The sequence below is a fragment of the Empidonax traillii genome, unplaced genomic scaffold, assembly GCF_003031625.1.
Source record: "Empidonax traillii isolate 1590-97213 ecotype Southwest subspecies unplaced genomic scaffold, ASM303162v1 scaffold34:size3740991, whole genome shotgun sequence".
In the NCBI taxonomy this organism is placed as follows: domain Eukaryota; kingdom Metazoa; phylum Chordata; class Aves; order Passeriformes; family Tyrannidae; genus Empidonax; species Empidonax traillii.
Window position 1 is genome coordinate 1598703 of NW_020955227.1, and position 17782 is coordinate 1616484.

The 17782-nt window shown below is 47.7% G+C and overlaps 2 protein-coding genes across 3 annotated transcripts in view; one reads left to right on the forward strand and one right to left on the reverse strand.

The window, feature by feature from the left end:
• Positions 1–3006, forward strand: part of DOLK (dolichol kinase) — a 3576-nt gene extending 570 nt beyond the window's left edge. The window contains exon 2 of the mRNA XM_027877739.1: positions 568–3006. Coding sequence (XP_027733540.1) covers positions 639–2225 — 1587 coding nt within the window. The 5' untranslated portion in view covers positions 568–638 and the 3' untranslated portion in view covers positions 2226–3006. The remainder of the gene's footprint in view (positions 1–567) is intronic.
• A 1409-nt stretch (positions 3007–4415) lies between these two features.
• Positions 4416–10173, reverse strand: PHYHD1 (phytanoyl-CoA dioxygenase domain containing 1). 2 transcript variants are annotated; one of them, XM_027877761.1, is made up of 11 exons: positions 9964–10173; positions 9022–9180; positions 8448–8523; positions 8262–8309; positions 6974–7029; positions 6731–6793; positions 6618–6639; positions 6131–6259; positions 5531–5647; positions 5255–5381; positions 4416–5103 (listed from the first exon to the last, which is right to left on the reverse strand). In XM_027877761.1, the coding sequence occupies exons 1-11, from the start codon at positions 9994–9996 to the stop codon at positions 5058–5060; spliced, it is 876 nt and encodes a 291-aa protein (XP_027733562.1). In that variant the 5' UTR covers positions 9997–10173; the 3' UTR covers positions 4416–5057. The 2 variants fall into 2 exon arrangements, with proteins under 2 accessions (XP_027733562.1, XP_027733561.1); XM_027877760.1 differs by lacking the exon at positions 9964–10173 and adding an exon at positions 9488–9895.
• Positions 10174–17782: the final 7609 nt, after the last annotated feature.

Genomic DNA, 17782 nt, shown 5'->3' on the forward strand with positions numbered 1-17782 from the left:
AAAAGCTCACCCAGGGCCTGATCAAGCTGTGTAGCAACAGTGCATGCAATGAAGTTTAGCAATCAAGTATTTCAGGCTGTATGAACAAGGATGCCAAAAAGCAACCTATTAATAATTAGGAGTTTTCAGTACAAATTCATAAATAACTAAACCTTGCAGACACACACACAGTGTGAAGGAGTTTGATGGTACAAACTGGAATATTCCTCAGTGATATTGGTACTGAGACCTCTGTCTCATTCAACACTGAGTGAAAACTCGGAACAGAATGTGAAAGAAAGTCCTTGGGGAACTGGTGTAGATCTTGGCAATGAGACCTGGGGAGCAGAATTTAATGGGAGTTTGCCACTGGGCCAGAAAGGATGGGGCAATGCCGTGTCTTAGTTGGGACACACACAACTCTATCAGCCAACAGAAACTTGAGACCTTCAGAGGTCCCAAAAAGGGTGCCAGAATAATGGCAGAGGGGGAGGTTCTGCCTCAGAAAACAGGAATTAAGGTACTGACAGGAGGAGAGTATATGATGAAGCTACTCTAGCTGTTTGCTCTTTCTTTTCTTTTCAACAGGAATTGCAGCAGCATGGAAGGGAATTCTTCCTAACGGACACCCGAGCACCTCAGGACTCCCGGGAGAGGTCATGCAAACTGGAACCATGCTGAGCAAGCCGGTGCTGGTGGAGTCCCTGGTGGTGTTCGCCATCGTGCTGTCGGTGCACGGCGTGGTGTGGGACAGGTTCTCCTGGTGCGCCCTGGCCTTGGCCCTGCAGGCCTTCTACGTGCAGTTCAAGTGGGACCGGCTGCTCCAAGGAGGGGGGGCCGTGTTCCAGTTCCGGGGGGCGGCCAACAGCGGCCTCCTGCCCGCCAGCATGGTCATCCCCCTGCTGGGGATCGTCATGAAGGAGCGGTGCCGCGCCGCCGGCATCGTCTACTTCGAGCGCCTGGGGGTGGTGGTGGCCTCGGCGGGGATGCTGCTCGCGCTCTTCCTGTCGGTGCTGGCGGTCGGCATCACCAAGCCCGTGCCAACCAACACCTGCATCCTGACCGGCATGGCCGGCAGCGTCATCGTCTACACCATGAAGCACTCCCTGGCTGTCTCAGAAGTCATAGAGGTCCTGGAAGTGCTGCTCATCTTTGTCTACCTCAGTATGATCCTGCTGTACTTGCTGCCCCGCTGTTTCACTCCTGGGGAAGCGCTGCTGGTCCTCGGAGGCGTGAGTTTTGTCCTCAATCAGCTCATTAAACGCTCACTGAACGTAGTCGAGGGCAAAGGGGATCCCATTGACTTCTTCCTTCTGGTGGCAGTTGTTGGAGTTATTCTCCTCGGTCTTTTTTTCACCGTGCTCTTCCTTTTCATGGATTCGGGCACGTGGATCTCCTCCATGTTCTTCCACATGATGACAGCAGTGCTGGGCTTAGGGGTCATCATGCCTTGGCTGTACAGACTCATCCACAGGAACCCTCTGCTCTGGCTGCTGCAGTTTCTGTTTCAGACACAGACAAGACTTTACCTTCTCGTGTACTGGAGCCTCTTGGCCGCCTCAGCCTGCGGGGTGGTTTTCTACCAGAACGCAAAGAGATCGTCTGAATCCAAAAAGCACCAGGCCTCCACTATCACCAGGAAGTATTTCCACTTCATTGTTGTAGCCACTTACGTCCCTGGCCTCATTTACGACCGGCAGCTGCTCTATGTTGCCGCAGTGCTGTGCCTGGCAGTGTTCATCTTCTTGGAATACGTCCGGTACTTCCGGATCAAACCCTTTGGCCAAACCCTCAGGCATTTGCTGTCTCTCTTCTTGGATGAAAGGGACAGTGGCCCCCTAATCTTGACTCACATTTATCTCCTCCTTGGCATGTCCCTGCCGGTGTGGTTGTTCCCCAGACCCTGTGCTCCCAAAGGCACCTTGTCTGGGGCAGGAGCGCTGGTGCCCTACTCGGGGGTGTTGGCAGTGGGGGTGGGAGACACCATTGCCTCTGTTTTTGGCAGCACAATGGGGGAGATCAAATGGCCGGGGACAAAGAAGACCTTTGAAGGGACAATGACAGCTATTTTTGCTCAGATCATCGCCGTGGCCCTGATTCTGATCTTTGACAGCAGCGTGAATCTCAACTCCAGCTATGCCTGGATTCTGGCATCTGTGAGTTTGGTTTCCCTGCTGGAAGCTTACACCACCCAAATTGACAACCTGCTGCTGCCTCTCTACCTCCAGATCATGTTCATGGCATAGAAGCCCTTCAGGAACAGAGGTTTCTCCCTTCCTAGAGAAAATGGTACTAGGAAATGCACTGTAATGACCTAAACACTACTTTTGGTAGAGCAGAGAAAACTGTTAAAATCACAAGTGAGACTTACTTAAAATAAAGATTTTGATCTGGTCTTGTTTTCCCCCCTGCTGAAAACAGCCCGAGTTAGGTTCTCACAGCAACGAACAGGACTGATAAAAACAGTCTGCGTTTAATAATCCGATTACCAAAGTTTTTTCTGGGGGCCAAGAGGAAGAAGAGGTAAGTCAACTGAAGGGGAAAAAAAAATAAATCAGCAGATCTCTCAGATGTTGCCACCTCTGTATTGTACCTCGTTTTCTGTACTGAGTCCTGCATCTTGTGACCCTGTGACCTCTCATTTCTGCATGAGCACCATGGAAAGCATGTTTGGTAACAAGGGGGGGGCACTCAGAGCAGGTACCAGGGTGCAGATGTGCCCAGTCCATCAGCAAGGACCACAAACACACAACTTCAAACTCAGCACACATCCACGGTGGTGGGGGGAAGGTTTGGGAATGTCAGACACTGCTCATTCCAAGCCCTGCTAATACCAGCAGTACATTTTTAGCCCTGAAGTTTTATCCAACGAGAAGAATGCTTTATCTTTCCCAAGATTTTAATCTCTAAATCCATTTGGAATGAATATGGGGGGGGGGGAAATTAAGCAAAGTCACACTAATTACATGTTAATTCTGAAAGCAGAAAAATCTATTCAAGTCAATAAAATTTTCTACTACTATTGCACTTTTCTACTTTCACATTTCTTTTTCAGCCAGATATTTAATTAAATAATTTACAGAAATCCTTCTATCAACAAATTGAGTAGAGCCATTGAATTCTGCCCACTTAATTACAACTATTTTGTGGCCAAAAAAGCCTTACGTCATTTTTATGTATTAAATACTTCTGCACTGACAGTCTCTTCTCACTGGTTTGCCAGGTTAACTTCTGACCCCTTTTTAATTTACTTTTGGGAACAGTTTTGGGTCTGGGGGGGTCTAAGGTACCTCACACAACACTGTCCAGCTGGGACTCTGTCTTGGGACTGAGAGTCAGACCCAGGGGTGGGTGAAACCAATCTCTGGCTCAGCAGAACTGGCTCCAGAATCCAAGAGTTGTGTTTGTGTCCCTGCAATGAGCCAGGACTGCCCAATTCACCTCCTGCCTGGAAAGGGCTCCTGGGATTTGGTGCTGCTTTTCCTGAGGAGGCCAAAGTTGGCCAGAGCCAGTTAATAAGGAAATCCATTGTCAGATATTCTCTGTAGGAAACCAAACTCAGTAACTGTGCTGGGCTGAGTTTCCTTCGCTTTTTAGCAGGAAATCCTGCCAATCAATCCAGATTTTTGCTTTTATTGGTGCACTTGAACGAGGTGGGTTTGCACGTGGCAGGTAGTGGTGCAACAGAACCAGAGGACAAACCATCCCTTCTCAGCTGAATTCGAAATTATTTTAACTCCTCTCATGGAAAGACACAGGCAAAGCCTTCACCACTGATGGAATAAAACAGCACCACAGGTAAGGGAAGTCACTTCTTTCCACCCTGCTCCCAGCTTTCAAACAAACTGTACAACAGGCAGTTTCTGAAGGCAGAAACTTTGCCTTCAGTGGTACTGCTGTTGTCATTACCCAGCTCCCCAATTCCTGCCCCTGCCACCTGAGCTGTTCCTCCGGGAGGAATTCTTGGCTGGATTCAACCTACTCTGCTTTGCCCAAAGGGGTGAAAAGGAAACTTTTTCCCTTAAAGAAACGAAATTCATCTCAAACAAATGCCAGAGGTGAGCAATATCCATTTGAAAGGGATGAGTCAGTAAGAACTGGGCTCACTCTGCCACAGCTCTGATGTTAACTCTGATGTCATTCATGCCTTGGTGACATCAAGCCCATATCTCAGGGCTGCCACTGCGTCAGGGCTGGTGAAATTCCACCTACACAGCTTCTGTTAAGTTCAGGACACAGGCTCGAGCTTGCCTTGGATGCAATTTGTGTTTCCAAACATTCCTTGCTGTTAGGTGGTTTGGCTTTGGTGAGCTTTCGGGGGTAGAAATTGTTCTTGTGGATATTGAGAGTTCAAACTGCTCATCAGACAACTTGGTGCTGGCCCCATCTGTTGGGAGGTCACACTGTGTCTTCCTCAAAGAAAAAGATGATGGAGATGAAAAGGAGAATTTCAATTCTTTTATTAACTGCAAGGAGTTTGATTGAGGTTCTTTGCTCCCATCATTTCAACATGGATCTTTAAGAACTGTCCTATTTTTTAATTAACACACCCAGGGATCAAACACTCAACAACCACAGTTTGCTGGGAATACTTAGAAGATTGATTATTAAAAAAGCAGAGTTCCTGGTTCATTTTGCCCATAAGAGGGTTGGTTTAAAATCACTGTTACTCCAACAACAGGAAGGCGACAGTCAGCCTTCTTCCCATGACACATTCACCTGCACTGCTGGGATCAACACAGCCAAGAAATGCACCTGAGCTCTTAAACTGGGGAAAACACCAAGAATCTGCAAGGAGAAATACTTAACTGGTCCCAGTCAAGGTGCAATGGCCTTTACTGGTCTGTTCCCAAGACTAAAGAGGTTTCCCTGCTGGAAGGCCTGGGTGGCTCCTCTCACCCTGCACGGCTCCTGCTGCAGCAGAAGGTTCTGGCTCCTGCAGGGCTGGGACAAAGGTCCCTGTTCCAAGGATAAATTAGCCCTGAGATCTGCCACGAGGGAAGGGTGTGTTTAAGGGGAAGGTGAAGGAACAATCAGGAATATTGATCAGCTATCGACTCCAGAGCCAGTCACCCACTTCAGGTGTAGAGCGGCGGAAAGGGCAGCTCAGGAGTTGGTTGGAGCCTGGGAAGGAAGGGAGAGAGAAAAGCCAAACTTCAGAGGCTGGTCCAGTCCTGCAGGTACAAAATCAGTGCTAAGTAGGGCACTGCCAACAAACTGTGACAGTTCCTCCTGGCTGCAGGTTTCTCAGGTGCCCGTGGGGATCAGACCTTACCAGTTCTCCTGGCTCCAGGTGGTGCCCTCAGCCTCCATCACGTGGAAGGTGAAGGCGTGGCGAGAGGACCCCGAGCTGTTCAGCTCACTCTTATGGACAACTTCCCCATGGATGAGGATGAGCCCACCTGTGGGGAAGAAACCCCTGTGCTGCTGTTTGTTTTGTTTTTTTTTTCCAAATGGTGAGTTCCAGCTTTCCAGGGGAAGGGTTAAATACAGTTTTAGCTCCCTTGTGTTTTCTTGGGCTGCCAAGTGACACATTTGGGGCTGTTTGTACCTTTCTTTATGGGCAGAGGGATGAACTGACTGTCATCATAGGCTGGCTCTGACCCTACAAACTCCACACATGTTGAGGCTCCTGAAGGTGCACGAACCATCCTCCGGGTAATGCCATCTGCAAATCCACAAACACACAAAAATTAAACACCTAACTAGGTTCTGCACAGCAGAGGAACAATACCTGTGATTTATCAGACTTTCTTATTGCTATATTCAATTTTTCCTTAGGAATCTGGGTGGGGTCTTTTTCATTAAGCAAATATTTAGGATTTTCCAGCTGTGGCAGAAAATAGATAAACAACTGCCTTTTGTTTGCCTTTCTGGCCCCTTCTGTGCATTGCAACAGACCTTTTTGGACACAAACAGTCCCAGGCTTCTGTAAAGCCAACCTTTGGTCCATTTATCCTTCCTGTAAGAGCACCAATCACAATCCAAGTGCAGCTGACTCCAGGATTTGAGGGATGAGTGCCTCAAAGGACTGAGGGAATGTTTAGGTGTTTTAGCAGTAATTTAAAGCTGCTTAATGTGCTCAAGAGGTGGTGAAGACAGAACTGGTAACCCAGTCGTGGTCACACACACACACACACACAACTCTTACTGGTGTGAGAGCCAGGGATGAACCACAGGCAGCCATTCTCCTGCGTGGCATCTTCCAGGGCAATCCAGAAGCCCAGGATCCTGCCCAGGGGCTCCGTGTGCAGGAAGGTGGCATCCTGGTGAGGTGTCACTGCAAGGAGAAAGGGTTGTTGCAGGTCATTTAACCCCTGAGGAATTCAGTTCAACCAGCAGGACTCCAGGCTTGCACCTCCCTGGCTCAGTGTCCCCCCCTGCCCAGCCATCTGAATTAAATCTTACAGTAAAACACTTTTCAGGTTCCTGCAAATGTAACAGCAGCTCTTTGCTCGAGCTGCACACGATGCAGAAACACTTCTGAAAAACGGGGGCTTTTAAAATAATTATAAGGAGGTTTGGACCACCAAACTCACAGGCTTAAGTCTTGATTCTGAGCCTTTTTTTCCTGGTAATATTCCTTGCCTAAAAGGAGCATTCCCTGCAGAGTGATGTAGAGATAATAAAAGTCTCACCTTCCCCGCCAATGCCAGGTTGCTGCAAGGAAAGAAAGGTGATGTGTGAAGACATTCAGAGCTTCCCACCTCACAGGGTCTTATTTCTTGAGTGACAACGTGAACCACTGTACCTTGAAGATATACATGCTTTGCACAACTACTGGTCTCTCCAGGCCTAGTTTTCTTCCCAGTTCCTGCAAGAGAACTTTCCAAGATTTATGTTTGCTGTTTTCTGCACACTGTAAAACATTATTCTGTGAAGATACTCAAATTTCCTTTCACTGACAAAATGAAGTCTAGAAAATTTAAGATTAACTACTCCATAAAGTATTTATTTTTCCCCCAGACCATTCTAGGAAGCAGTGACAGCTCACCTGCACCTTGGAGGAGTGGGTGATTTGCTTGAAGACAGGATCATGAGCATGTAAAGCTGAGGGGAATAAAAAGGCTCAGACTGAAGCTTTCCTGAACAGAAGGGAATTTGGCAGCTCTCAGGACGAGCTGCAGAGGCCACAGCCAAGCACGGTAAATTGCAGCCAGAAACTTTCACCCCTCCCAGGATGGACAAACATGGATTAGCACACCTGAGGTGACAGGACAGGTTGTACAATCACACAATCATCATTAGAGTGATATAATCACTCCCCTTAAAAACACAGTTCTTAAGACCTACCAAAAGAATAAGTACTACAAAACCAAGTTACAGCTTATTTTTGATGCCCTTCAGGGAGCCACAGCCTGCAGGTCAGAGCTGTTTGTGCAGACATTGCTACAACCCAGCTCTGACAGACCCATAAAACCAGGACTTGGAGTTGTGGCTCCAGCTCCTTGTGATCATTGAGCTCGTTGCCACAGGTCCAGCAGGAGCTGCTCCTGAGCAAGGGATGAGGGTGGACTTGACCAAAAGGAGTAATTACAGAAAATCAAGTCTAGAGAAGCCTTTTGAATGGTTAAGTTGCAGAGTCAGCAGGAACCTACAGTTGGTTTCACTTCCCCTGGGGAAAAGCTGAAGTGTAAGAGTGGCAGCAGGCCTGGGAAGGGGGGAGTGTTCGTCTGAGAAAACCTAAGAACAAGAACTCTCAGTACTGTTTAGAGCCTGTCCAAGTTTAGTGAAAGTTTAATTTGAACAAACTTCACGTGTTTGCAGACTCAGTGAATGCTGCTCTCATTTTCCATGTGTTGTTTGAAAACAAAAGGCATCAAAAGCAAGTCCAGTAGCTGGGAGAGAGGAAGTAGGTCAGACTGAGGCCAGTAAGGGTAAAGAAAAATGTGCTGGTGACACCAGAGGAGGGAGGCACAGCTTTAGCATTGGTAACCCAGCCCCAGACTGGGCACAGAAGGCACAGTTTGATCTGCACCAAATGTGACCATTCTCGGGGGGTAAATTTGTCCGAGCAAATCTCTTACATAAAGAGCCAAGGGCTGAAGTCCAGCCTTTCCCATGTCAGTGACTCTGAGCTATGCATTGCTGAAAAACCTCCAGAAGGGCTCTTTGAAAAGGATTGGAACAGAAGATTAGTCCCCTTTGAGAGCAGAGAGTGAGGGGCAGCATGGAGAGAACTGCAGAGAGTTATTTACAGGGAGCAGGTCTGGATAAACCCTCGTGGCTGAAAACCACAGCCCTTTTGTCCATTCCCTTCCAAACCCAATCCTTTAACCTACCATGGCCAATCTTGCTGATGGACTTCTCCTTTGGAATTAGGAAGTTCCCTATGAAAAAAAGGAACAAACCAGAATTTAAAGTTGTTTGCAAAGCAGGAATCATCCCTTGAGCTGGAAATTGGCCCCTGACCCCTCACTCAGCCTTTTCTCATCCCCTCCCTCTGGTAAACTCAGGTCAGGGCTTACCTTTCTTGTCCAAAACACCTTTCTCAAAGAAGAATCTAATCTTGTCTCCACTGGTTAGGAAATAATCCGAGCTCCCCTGCCAAGGATAAGAGCCCAGTGAAGAGAGCATCCTTACAAAAACATAATTTAACCTTCAGTCATATATAATAACACTCACCTGCATCTTTTTTCCCCCACCAAGATGCAGCATAAACAAAACAAGTGGGAAAAAAAAATCACTCATAAAGAGACTTTTACAACACCAAATGTATTTGTGTTGATTAGAGCTTTACAAGAACCTCTCACATAGACGGTGCCCTTGCTTTTCTTTTGCTGTCTGCCTGGGAAATGACCAGTTTTTTGCCTGCAGAACAAGTCCAAAGTGATCTGTGAGAGCTGCCTGTGGCTACAGGGGGGCTGAAAGTCACAAATCCTTCCCTTCACCCTCTGATAAAACCCCACTAAACACCTGCAGAAACCTGGAGAGCAAAGTCCTCTCACGGTGTTCAGTTGAAAGAAAGGGGCACGTTTCCCTGAGCAGCGATGTCCCCTGTCCCTTCCTCCTCCCGGTGCTCCAGCCCTGCCCTTCCTGTACCTGTGCCTGGAGCTGCTCCTCCTCCCTGGTGGAGAACTCGGTGCGGCAGTGCGGGGGCACTTCCATCCCCTCGATGATTGCCTGGATCTGGCTCCTCATGCCGTCACACTCCTCGGTGCTGAAAAAGCGTTCCAGGGCGAGGAAGCCATCCCTGTGGAACTGGGAGAGACGGGGTGGCTGCTCCCCTGCAGATTCCCCGGGGGAAGCAGCTCAAGGCAGGAGAAAACAGTTCAATTTGCAGGGTGAAAATCATCCAGCCCTCAGCCCTGCAGCTGGACAAACTGCTCTTAAAAAGCATGTTGTCCCCCCCTCCTGACATGCAACATTATCTTTTATTTCTCTTGTAAAAGAGATTCATTACCAGGCTGAGACTCCAAACAGTTAAAAACTCCCCCAACCCCTCAGTCCCCAAAGCAGAGATCTCATCCTTTGTGGTTTAAGGATAATTTATCTAAGATTAAATGACCAAGCCTGCTAACACAAACAGAGCAGTCATTCCTGCGTGCCAAATCAGGATGAGATTCCTTTACAGGCTGGAAGGCGTTGTTTTCTCTCAGGGAAAAAAAAAAATCCCTGGGTGATTTCTCACGGTTGACTACACAATCCCTTAGAAAATGAAGTGAACTCTGTTGGCACTACAGTTTCTTTATATAGAATACCCTGGAGATTATCCTTTGCCAGGCAGATTTCGAGTTCAGGGCTGAGAGCTGAGCAGCCCAGCCAGAGGGGCACGAGAGAAATTCCTCCAAGAGCTCTGTGGGACGAGATGCCCTCTGGAAGAGTTTGTCGGCACGACACTCACCCACTCAAAATTAACATAATGCGAGAAGCTGGGGGGGGGGATATGGAGTGTTTGTAAAGCGGATTTCAGGGTCGGGTTAACCAGCAGCGACGATTCCAAGCACTAGGGACACGCTCCCTCCCCGGAGAGCAGCTCCTTACCTTGTGGATCTGATCCTGGCTCACCGAGGCCATCGGGACAGAAGCTCCGCAGACCCCACCAGCTCCACGGTGCCACTCGGGCTCTGCAGGGCTGACTCTCCGCCTCTCCACGTGATCCCTGTCCCAGCATGTGATAAAAACCAGCGCTGAACACCCGCAACTCCTGCGCGGCCACCGGAGCTGCCGCTCCAGGAATTCTGTCCTCGTTCCCGGTGGCTCTTTGTTCCTGGCAGTTTGGCTTTGGCTCTCGGTGGCAACAAAGTGTGCACAAAACCGTTCTGCTCGAGTGGAATGGCAAACCTGATTAACTTTTTAACCCCAAGGAGGAATCGCTTTTAATTAATAACCCAGATTTTAAAAGCAGAGCAGTTAAGCTGGTAAACGCAGGGGTAAAATAGGATTCAGTGAAAACATCTGGATGTCTTAAAACAAATTTAAAGTAGTGGTTCAGGCTCCTACAGAGCCCTTTTTGCTCGGTGAGTCCTGCCGGTGCTCCACTCACCTGAAAGGGCTCCACAAGCCAGGAGGTGACAGATGGGTGTTACAACCAAAGAGCTTTCCCTGAGGGTTTGGCAGAACCCACAGAGAGTATTTCTGGTTTTATTCCCAGCTGCTCTTTGGCGATTTCCACCCTTCCCTTGCTTGGTTCACTCTCCTGCAGCTCCCAAAGTGCAGGTAGTATTTACAACTCAGTGAACCCAAACCCAGGCAAAGTTCAAACCAGAGACAAAATGCACCAAGCGGGGCTAAAAGGCGGCAGAGGGAGGAACAGCCTCCAGCCCAGCGGTGGCGCTCCCAGCCAACACATCCCTCCCACCCCGCGGGAATCCCTCGGGAAGGCTTTTCCCTCTAGAGAAAAGTCTGTTCGGTTCTTACAGCATACCCTGAAAACGTCCTTTCAGCAGCGCTTCCCAAAAAAAACCACCACGGGGGGGAGGGGGTGGTGTGTGTGTCTCGCATCACTTGCGCAGCCAAAGGAAAACCCAGGAGTTGTCTGGAAAAAAATAAGTTTTCTATTCTGTAAGGGAATTGACTGTAAATAAAAATCCCTTCACATCTTACAGTATTTTTCCTTTTTTTTTTTTTCCAATAAAGGGGGGATTCGGTGTTTTCACTGGAAAACGTCTTTTTTTGAGCATTTACAGCTTGTTTTCAAGCTTTTCCCTGTTTACAAGAAGCTATGGGTTGAATAGTTTAAAAAGCTGAATTTTGCCAGAGACTTTACTCACTGGAGGGGGGTGAGGGAGGGATAATCATCCTCCAGTGTTGAAAAGTTCAAAAAAATATTCAAGTAGTCTCTCCTTCCTCTGAACAGCCTCTCACCAACTGATGGAGCAGATGATGTGTAACCCAGTGTGGAAAAAAAAAAATCCACCTGCTGTAGCTGTTTCCTGGAAGCTGATCCTGTGACCCACCCCACCCCTCCCTGGGAGGCAGCAATCCCGGAGAAACGCTCCAGGAAAACACTCCCGTGCCACTCCTCAGTCCCTCTCCCCGTGTCACCCCCGTGTCACGCACCTCACATTCCCAGACGGGGTTTTTCTTTCCAGCGATTTCTCACGTCACCGGCTCCACTCCCCACCTTACGCACACACGGTGAGCTCAGAGGCCGCTTTGGGTCACGCCAGGAGGGCAAACCGCAGTTTTCCTGTTCCAGGGATTGTTTGGAGCGACACAAAGGGCAGATCCCGGCACGCAGGAGGGGCAGCTCATCCCTGCTCCAGGAGCTTCCATCGGGGTCTGCCCTTTGGAGGCCTCCAGGTCTTTGCCACTCCAGCCATGCCCACATTTTGAATCTCAGAAATGCCTTTTCAGCAAGAGGAAAACCATTCCAGCCACACAATGCCCATAAAAAGTCAAGGATGCCACCTCTGGAAATCCTTCTCTCCTGCTAAGTTTGAATAGGAAGGTTGAAAGTACTTGGACAAACATGGGAAATGGCCCCTTTTCCTTCCCTTTCTCCCCTCCAAGAGCTCTTTTTGCAGACTATTAACCTTTTCTCCTGCCAGCTCTGCAAGAAAACTCCTGGCAAACTCCACTGGAGGCTGGCAGAGCCCATCCCACGTCTGGAGGAAAGGTACAGCTCAAGTGTTTTCAAATGCCTTTTGGACTGGCACGATTATTTTTAATTTCCCCCTCAATAAAGGATCCTACTGAGACCATTTGGAGCCAAGCCAGTTCTCCAGAGCCAGCTCAGCACTCCCACCAAAGCTGGGAGGATTTTCTCCAGAAGGAAAAATTTCCACTGGATCTCCTCACCTCTCCCAGAGTCTATGATAGGATCAGCAACAAGTGACAAAACATTTAATGAGAAACAAGGAGCAAATGAGGCACAACAACCACCCTGAATATCTACATTTAAACCCAGGATATTAGTAGTTAAAATGTCACAGATACTCAAACACTTGTTTTCCCTCTACTGGCAATCTGCTCTCAAGTTACCAGGAGCCTCAGAAATGCAGTAATTTTCCAATCAAGAGAATTCTCATCAACAGGTAAAGACAAGAATCAGCAAGGTAAAGAGCTGATGGTTGCAGCAGGGCTGGAGGATTTTACTGGAATAAACCCAATATAGTTCCAGCTGCCTCTATGGAATCTTTATGCTTTTCAGTGAGCTACACAGAAAATTTGGAACTGTCATGATTAAAAGTCTTTTTTCCAACAAGGACAGATCAGTTCTCTCCCCATTCCAGTATTGAAGTCCTGTAGGAATCCAATAAACAGAGTTTTTTGATGGCACTTGCTCATGTTTTCTGTCACTCCAGTGGGGCCAAGGTCACTGTGAACAAGGAGTCAGGGACAGAGGAACTGAGGGAAAGGCAAAACACAGGAGAAACACCTTTTTACACAATAAAAGAGCTGCACAGAAACTCACACGGTCTTTGCAAGTCCCAGGCTGGTTCTGGGGCAAGGCACCATTTACCAGCATTTCCAGCTAAGGAGTGTGTGGGGTGGGCAGTAGCTGAAATAACTTGTTAGCAGCAGTTATCTGAAGACAATTCCTGTGGCAACAGGCAGTTTTCTCCACTGCCTTCACTCCCTATCCCTTTCCTAGGGAAGGAGAGCCAAACATGCAGTTTGAAAACCCACCTGTGCAGACAATCCTCCAACAGCCCTGAGTTCAGGAACAGAAACTGTTTCAGGCACTTATTGAAGTGATAGTGAAACCCATGACACAGCCCAGGCCTCTCTTTCTCTGTACCTCTGCTTAATTCACAAAAGATTGTCCCAATCCACAAGGAACTCAATAAAACAACCCAATAATCCTACACAACAGCTGGAATTTTTAACCTCTGCCTTCTGAAAAACAAGAGGATGGAAGGCCTTTACACCCAGGAAACGTCAAAGAAAGCAGACAGAGGAGGGAAAATGCAAATGAAAACTTCCAACTTTTATTCTGTTTCCAGTGTCCAGCCATACAAGTCTTTCAGAGCAAACAAGAGCAGCTTCAGTGCCCTTGGGGAACGGGCTGCTGCTCTGCTGCCCAAACAATCCCAGGTACAGAGTGAATGTCACGATTCTGAAATGTTACACTGATTTCCAGGTCTCAGATGCCAAACCACAGCCCTGCTCCTGCATTTCCACCAGGGGAGTGAGCCATGGTGAAGCCATGAGTGGGGTCTGACTGCAGTTTATCAGCTGGAAAGATGAGCCAGGCTCAGCAGCCCCCTTCTCAATAAGTCTCCTCTAGAAAAATTCCCCCATTGTTCAATAAAACTCCTTGAAAGGAAACGGAGGGAGGGAGGGAGGGAGGGAGGGAGGGAGGGGAAACTCCAGGAATCCTAAATTAAGCCTTGGTGTGAATTCACACAAAGTTCAACCCTTTGCCGTTGGGGTCCAGCAATTCAAGTGCAGCTACTTTTGAAACAGGATTTTGGAGAGATTTCTGGAGGATTTCACTGCCAAAGCAGTGGAGTATTAACCCACCTCCTGGAGGGGGGCACACAATATTCCTGCCCTCTTCCAGCTGTGCTTCCTGCACTGTCAGAGCACAGGCAGCACCGAAAACTCACTCAGTTTTGGCCCTTGCTCTGGAAAACTCCTCAATCCACCGTGGAGGGGGGTTAAAATGGAATAATTTGAGTGTTCAGCATCCCCACGGTCTTACCTTGGGCAGCTCTCAGAGCAGATGACTGACAGGATGACAACATTGCTTGGCAGTGAGAAATCACACCAGAAATTAGGAAATCTCTCCATGGCTGAAAGAAAAAAAAATGCAAGGGAACACACCCGAGGGAGCAGCTGCCCCTGGGGAGACCTTTCATTAACAGATCTCTAGAGAAGGCACAGCCACTCATGAGGGGGAAAAAGTTACTCCTCCCCTGAAGGAAGACTAAAAATGTTTTAAAAATGCCAAGAACTCAAACCCTTCCAAAGCAGAGAAAAGGTAAGGAAAGGAAACAATGTCACAGCTGGGGAATCAAGAATATTTGGAACTTTTTTCCACACAGCTCATCCTCTGTAAAGGATGTGCTATTGTTCTCAAAATTCCTAGAGTTAATTGTTAAAGAGAGGAGAAAAAAAAAAAAAAAGAGTACTTTGTTGTGGTTCAGCAAAAGAAAGCCACTTAATACTATTTATGGTAATGAACACCAAGAACTTTAATTAAAATGGAGTGAGCTAAATGGAGCATATAAATGGTAATAAGAAAAAAATAAAAAATGAGGTAGGATATTATCAGGAAGTGACAATTCATACCAACAACAGCACATCATGAAAGATACCTGTAACAGCTATTTCTCCACTCAGACTGGCACAGTAAATCACTTCCAGCTGCTGAATTAACTGGGGATCAGATAATAAAATCGGGAAGCATCTGAAACACAGGACAACTTCAGCTCACATTCCAGTGCAGAGGGTCAGAGTACAGCACGATTTAACACACTCCATAGGTTTGGTATTCCTTGCTTTTCAGCTGGTTCAACACAATTAGTTGCAACGTCACACTTTTTGGGTTATTTAGCAGGGAAGGTAAAGTGCAGGTTACAAACCTTGGGTGCCAACACGGCAACATGAGCCTGTCTGGGATCTCCAAGATCAGCTCAGAAGTGCTATTAAGGGAACAGGTGGGTTTAATTCAAGTTGGTGTGTGGTTTAGCAGCTAATAAATAATCTGGTTTGCTACTGCCAGAGGGCTTTGAAAAGCCTGTCAGGAGAACAAGACACTGGCCAGGCCACTGACTGTCTGCTTAAGCTGAATGCTTTTTGTGAACACACAGGGAGTCAGAAACAAACCCCCTGAACTTCAGTTTGATGGAAACTTCAGGGAAAACAGGGAATATTCCCTGATTGAATACCTGTAAGTGAGGAGGGATTGCTGATGTGAGCCCATCCCTCACAGACTGAGCAATCCAGACAAGTTCTTCACGGTCTAGACCCTGTCCTTGGAAGTTTTAAAGCTTTTTCCACCTCATCATTCAAGAGAGATCCTCTGGAATCTGGAGCTATTGAAGGAGGAGCAGCACAGCTCAGGAGTAAATAACACATATTGCTCTTTCAGAGTGGCAATGCATTTGTGCCACCCATTTATGGTACAAACTGTCACCAGACTGCTCATCCCAATTTTGCCACACAGGTGGTTCTCAAGCCCTGGCAGGCATAACCAAAAATGTTAAGCTTGGAATATTGCAGGAACAGCACAAAGGTGTTGTTTTCATGCATGATCAGTACTGGCCTGTCTCAGAGCTCAGCCCAGGGCAGTCTGGGATCCACAGCAGGTCAGGAGCCTTGCAAGCTTCCAGAAGCACTGCAGCACTTCCAGGAGCTGCTCAGAGAAACTTCTAACTCAGCTGTGCAAAGCTGAGTTTGGGTAACTAAGACCACAGCTGCAATCAAAACTCAAAGCACTCATCTGCTGTCCAGACCTCCAGGAGAAATCCCTCTGCTCCTGGGAGCCAGGTGACATTCCTGGGAAGTGCTCTGCCCTTTCAGCCCTGCCTAGTCTAAAATACACGTGTAATAAAGCAGTTCCCAGTGGCCTTGGATAGCAAACAGAGTTCAAGTTCCAGGCAGTGTCATTACTCTCCACCACTATCTTCTGGTACAGAGTAAGGGGGGGGAAAAAGCAGTTTCCTTCATCATCCAAACAGCTCCCACATCCACCCCAGGGAACTGACTGGAAAACAGCATTACTGCAGCTTTACTCAAGAAGCATAAGCCCACCTAACAGTTTGTGTGATCCAAAATGCTCGTGCAAATCCAAATCCAATCCAATCAGCATCAGTCCTTCCCCACCCTTTCAGCAGTGGCCCCAACTCTAACACAATTTCAAGACACTAACCCTATTAGAAGCCAGAAAAGCTTTTACAGTATCTTGCCTCCCAGATGGAGATTTAATGATATTATCCTCTGGACTGTTTAAACTGTTCATAATGAATGGACTAAGGGAAGCAAAATTTACATTTTTCTTAAAAGCAGTTTTATAAACAGATCTCCTGATTTTAACGTAGCTTTATTTAAGCGTCTGAACATCAACAAATCCAGAGTCCAGTTAACATTGTTCATGGTTTCAGCATATTTAGGATATATATATATATCATTCATATCTTACATCTGATGAAGAAAGCCACGGTGTGGGTGGGTGTGGGTGATCCAGGGATCACCACAATTCCCTAAGCCAGGGCACTCGCTGGCAGCTCACCAGGGATCACTTTGGATGCAGCTTCCCCCTCTGTACCCATGGGAGGCCTCCAAAATTCTCATGCCTCAGCTTGCAGCACTTCACCTTGCAGCCAACCTGCTGGGCTGCTGCAGAGTGTCACAGCCAGGACCTGCAGGTCCAGGAGCCTCCTCTTCCTCCTGATGGAAGAGCGCAGATCTGGAGTACCAGAGGCACACCTTGTCCACCCACCTTGAGGACACGATTACCAGGAGCTATCACACATGATCTGCCTCTGCCAGGCCAGGAGGCAGAGAGCTTTTTGTGTCAAAGAATACCAAACAGGTCAGACTTGTTTCAGTAAAGGCTGTTCTGTTCCAGGGAGCCAGAAGAGCTCAGTCCACAGAGGATTCTCATTCTCCTCCTTAACACTGAGGGAATGGAAAGGGGAAGAAAGAGGAGGAAAGGTTTCTTTTCCAGCACCAGGTTCAACCAGCGTTAGCCTGTTATTTAGGTCATGGGGTGTAACAGGAACTGACAGCTGTTAAAGGGAGGAGAACAACAAGCAAGTAGCTCTGGAGACTGCATCCACGGAAAACACCGGCAGAGACTTCATCCAACAGCCTGATTGTAGGGGAAGGTGAGATGGGGGACAAGAGGTGCAGAGGAAACCTGAGTTTCCTCTCTAAGCCCAGGAGAACCCTGACACACTGGCCAGCTGTATGTTAATACTTGATATGCAACAAAATACCACAATTAAAAAGTTGCTTGAAAACTAAAAGCCAGATCCTGAAGCAACTCGATGCTTGTGGGATAGTAGGTTAGATAGTCCAATTGCTCTTCATCCAGCTCATCTCTCACTTGCACTGTAACCATCCACTTCAGAACAGGCTAAAGCTCTGGAATTGTCAGTTAGTGCCTCCAGCACGTCAGCTGGAAAAGGATGCTGTGTGATCTACTCATCAGCACAAGTGACTTGAAACCATTAAAGTAGTGCAATCTTAAGGGAGCAGATAGTTTGGTTCTTTCTCCAGGGGCAGAGGAAAAAGGTGTAGAGTGCAAAGGGGGAAGATAATTAGTTAAAAAAAAATAAAATCCTGCATTCAAGTGGCTGCGAGATGTTTATCCCCCAAATCCCAATGCCAGCACCCAGGTCAAATCAGCTCTTTGTGTCCCATCCCAACCCACTGGGGGCCTCCCTGACTGGATCTGAGTCAGAGG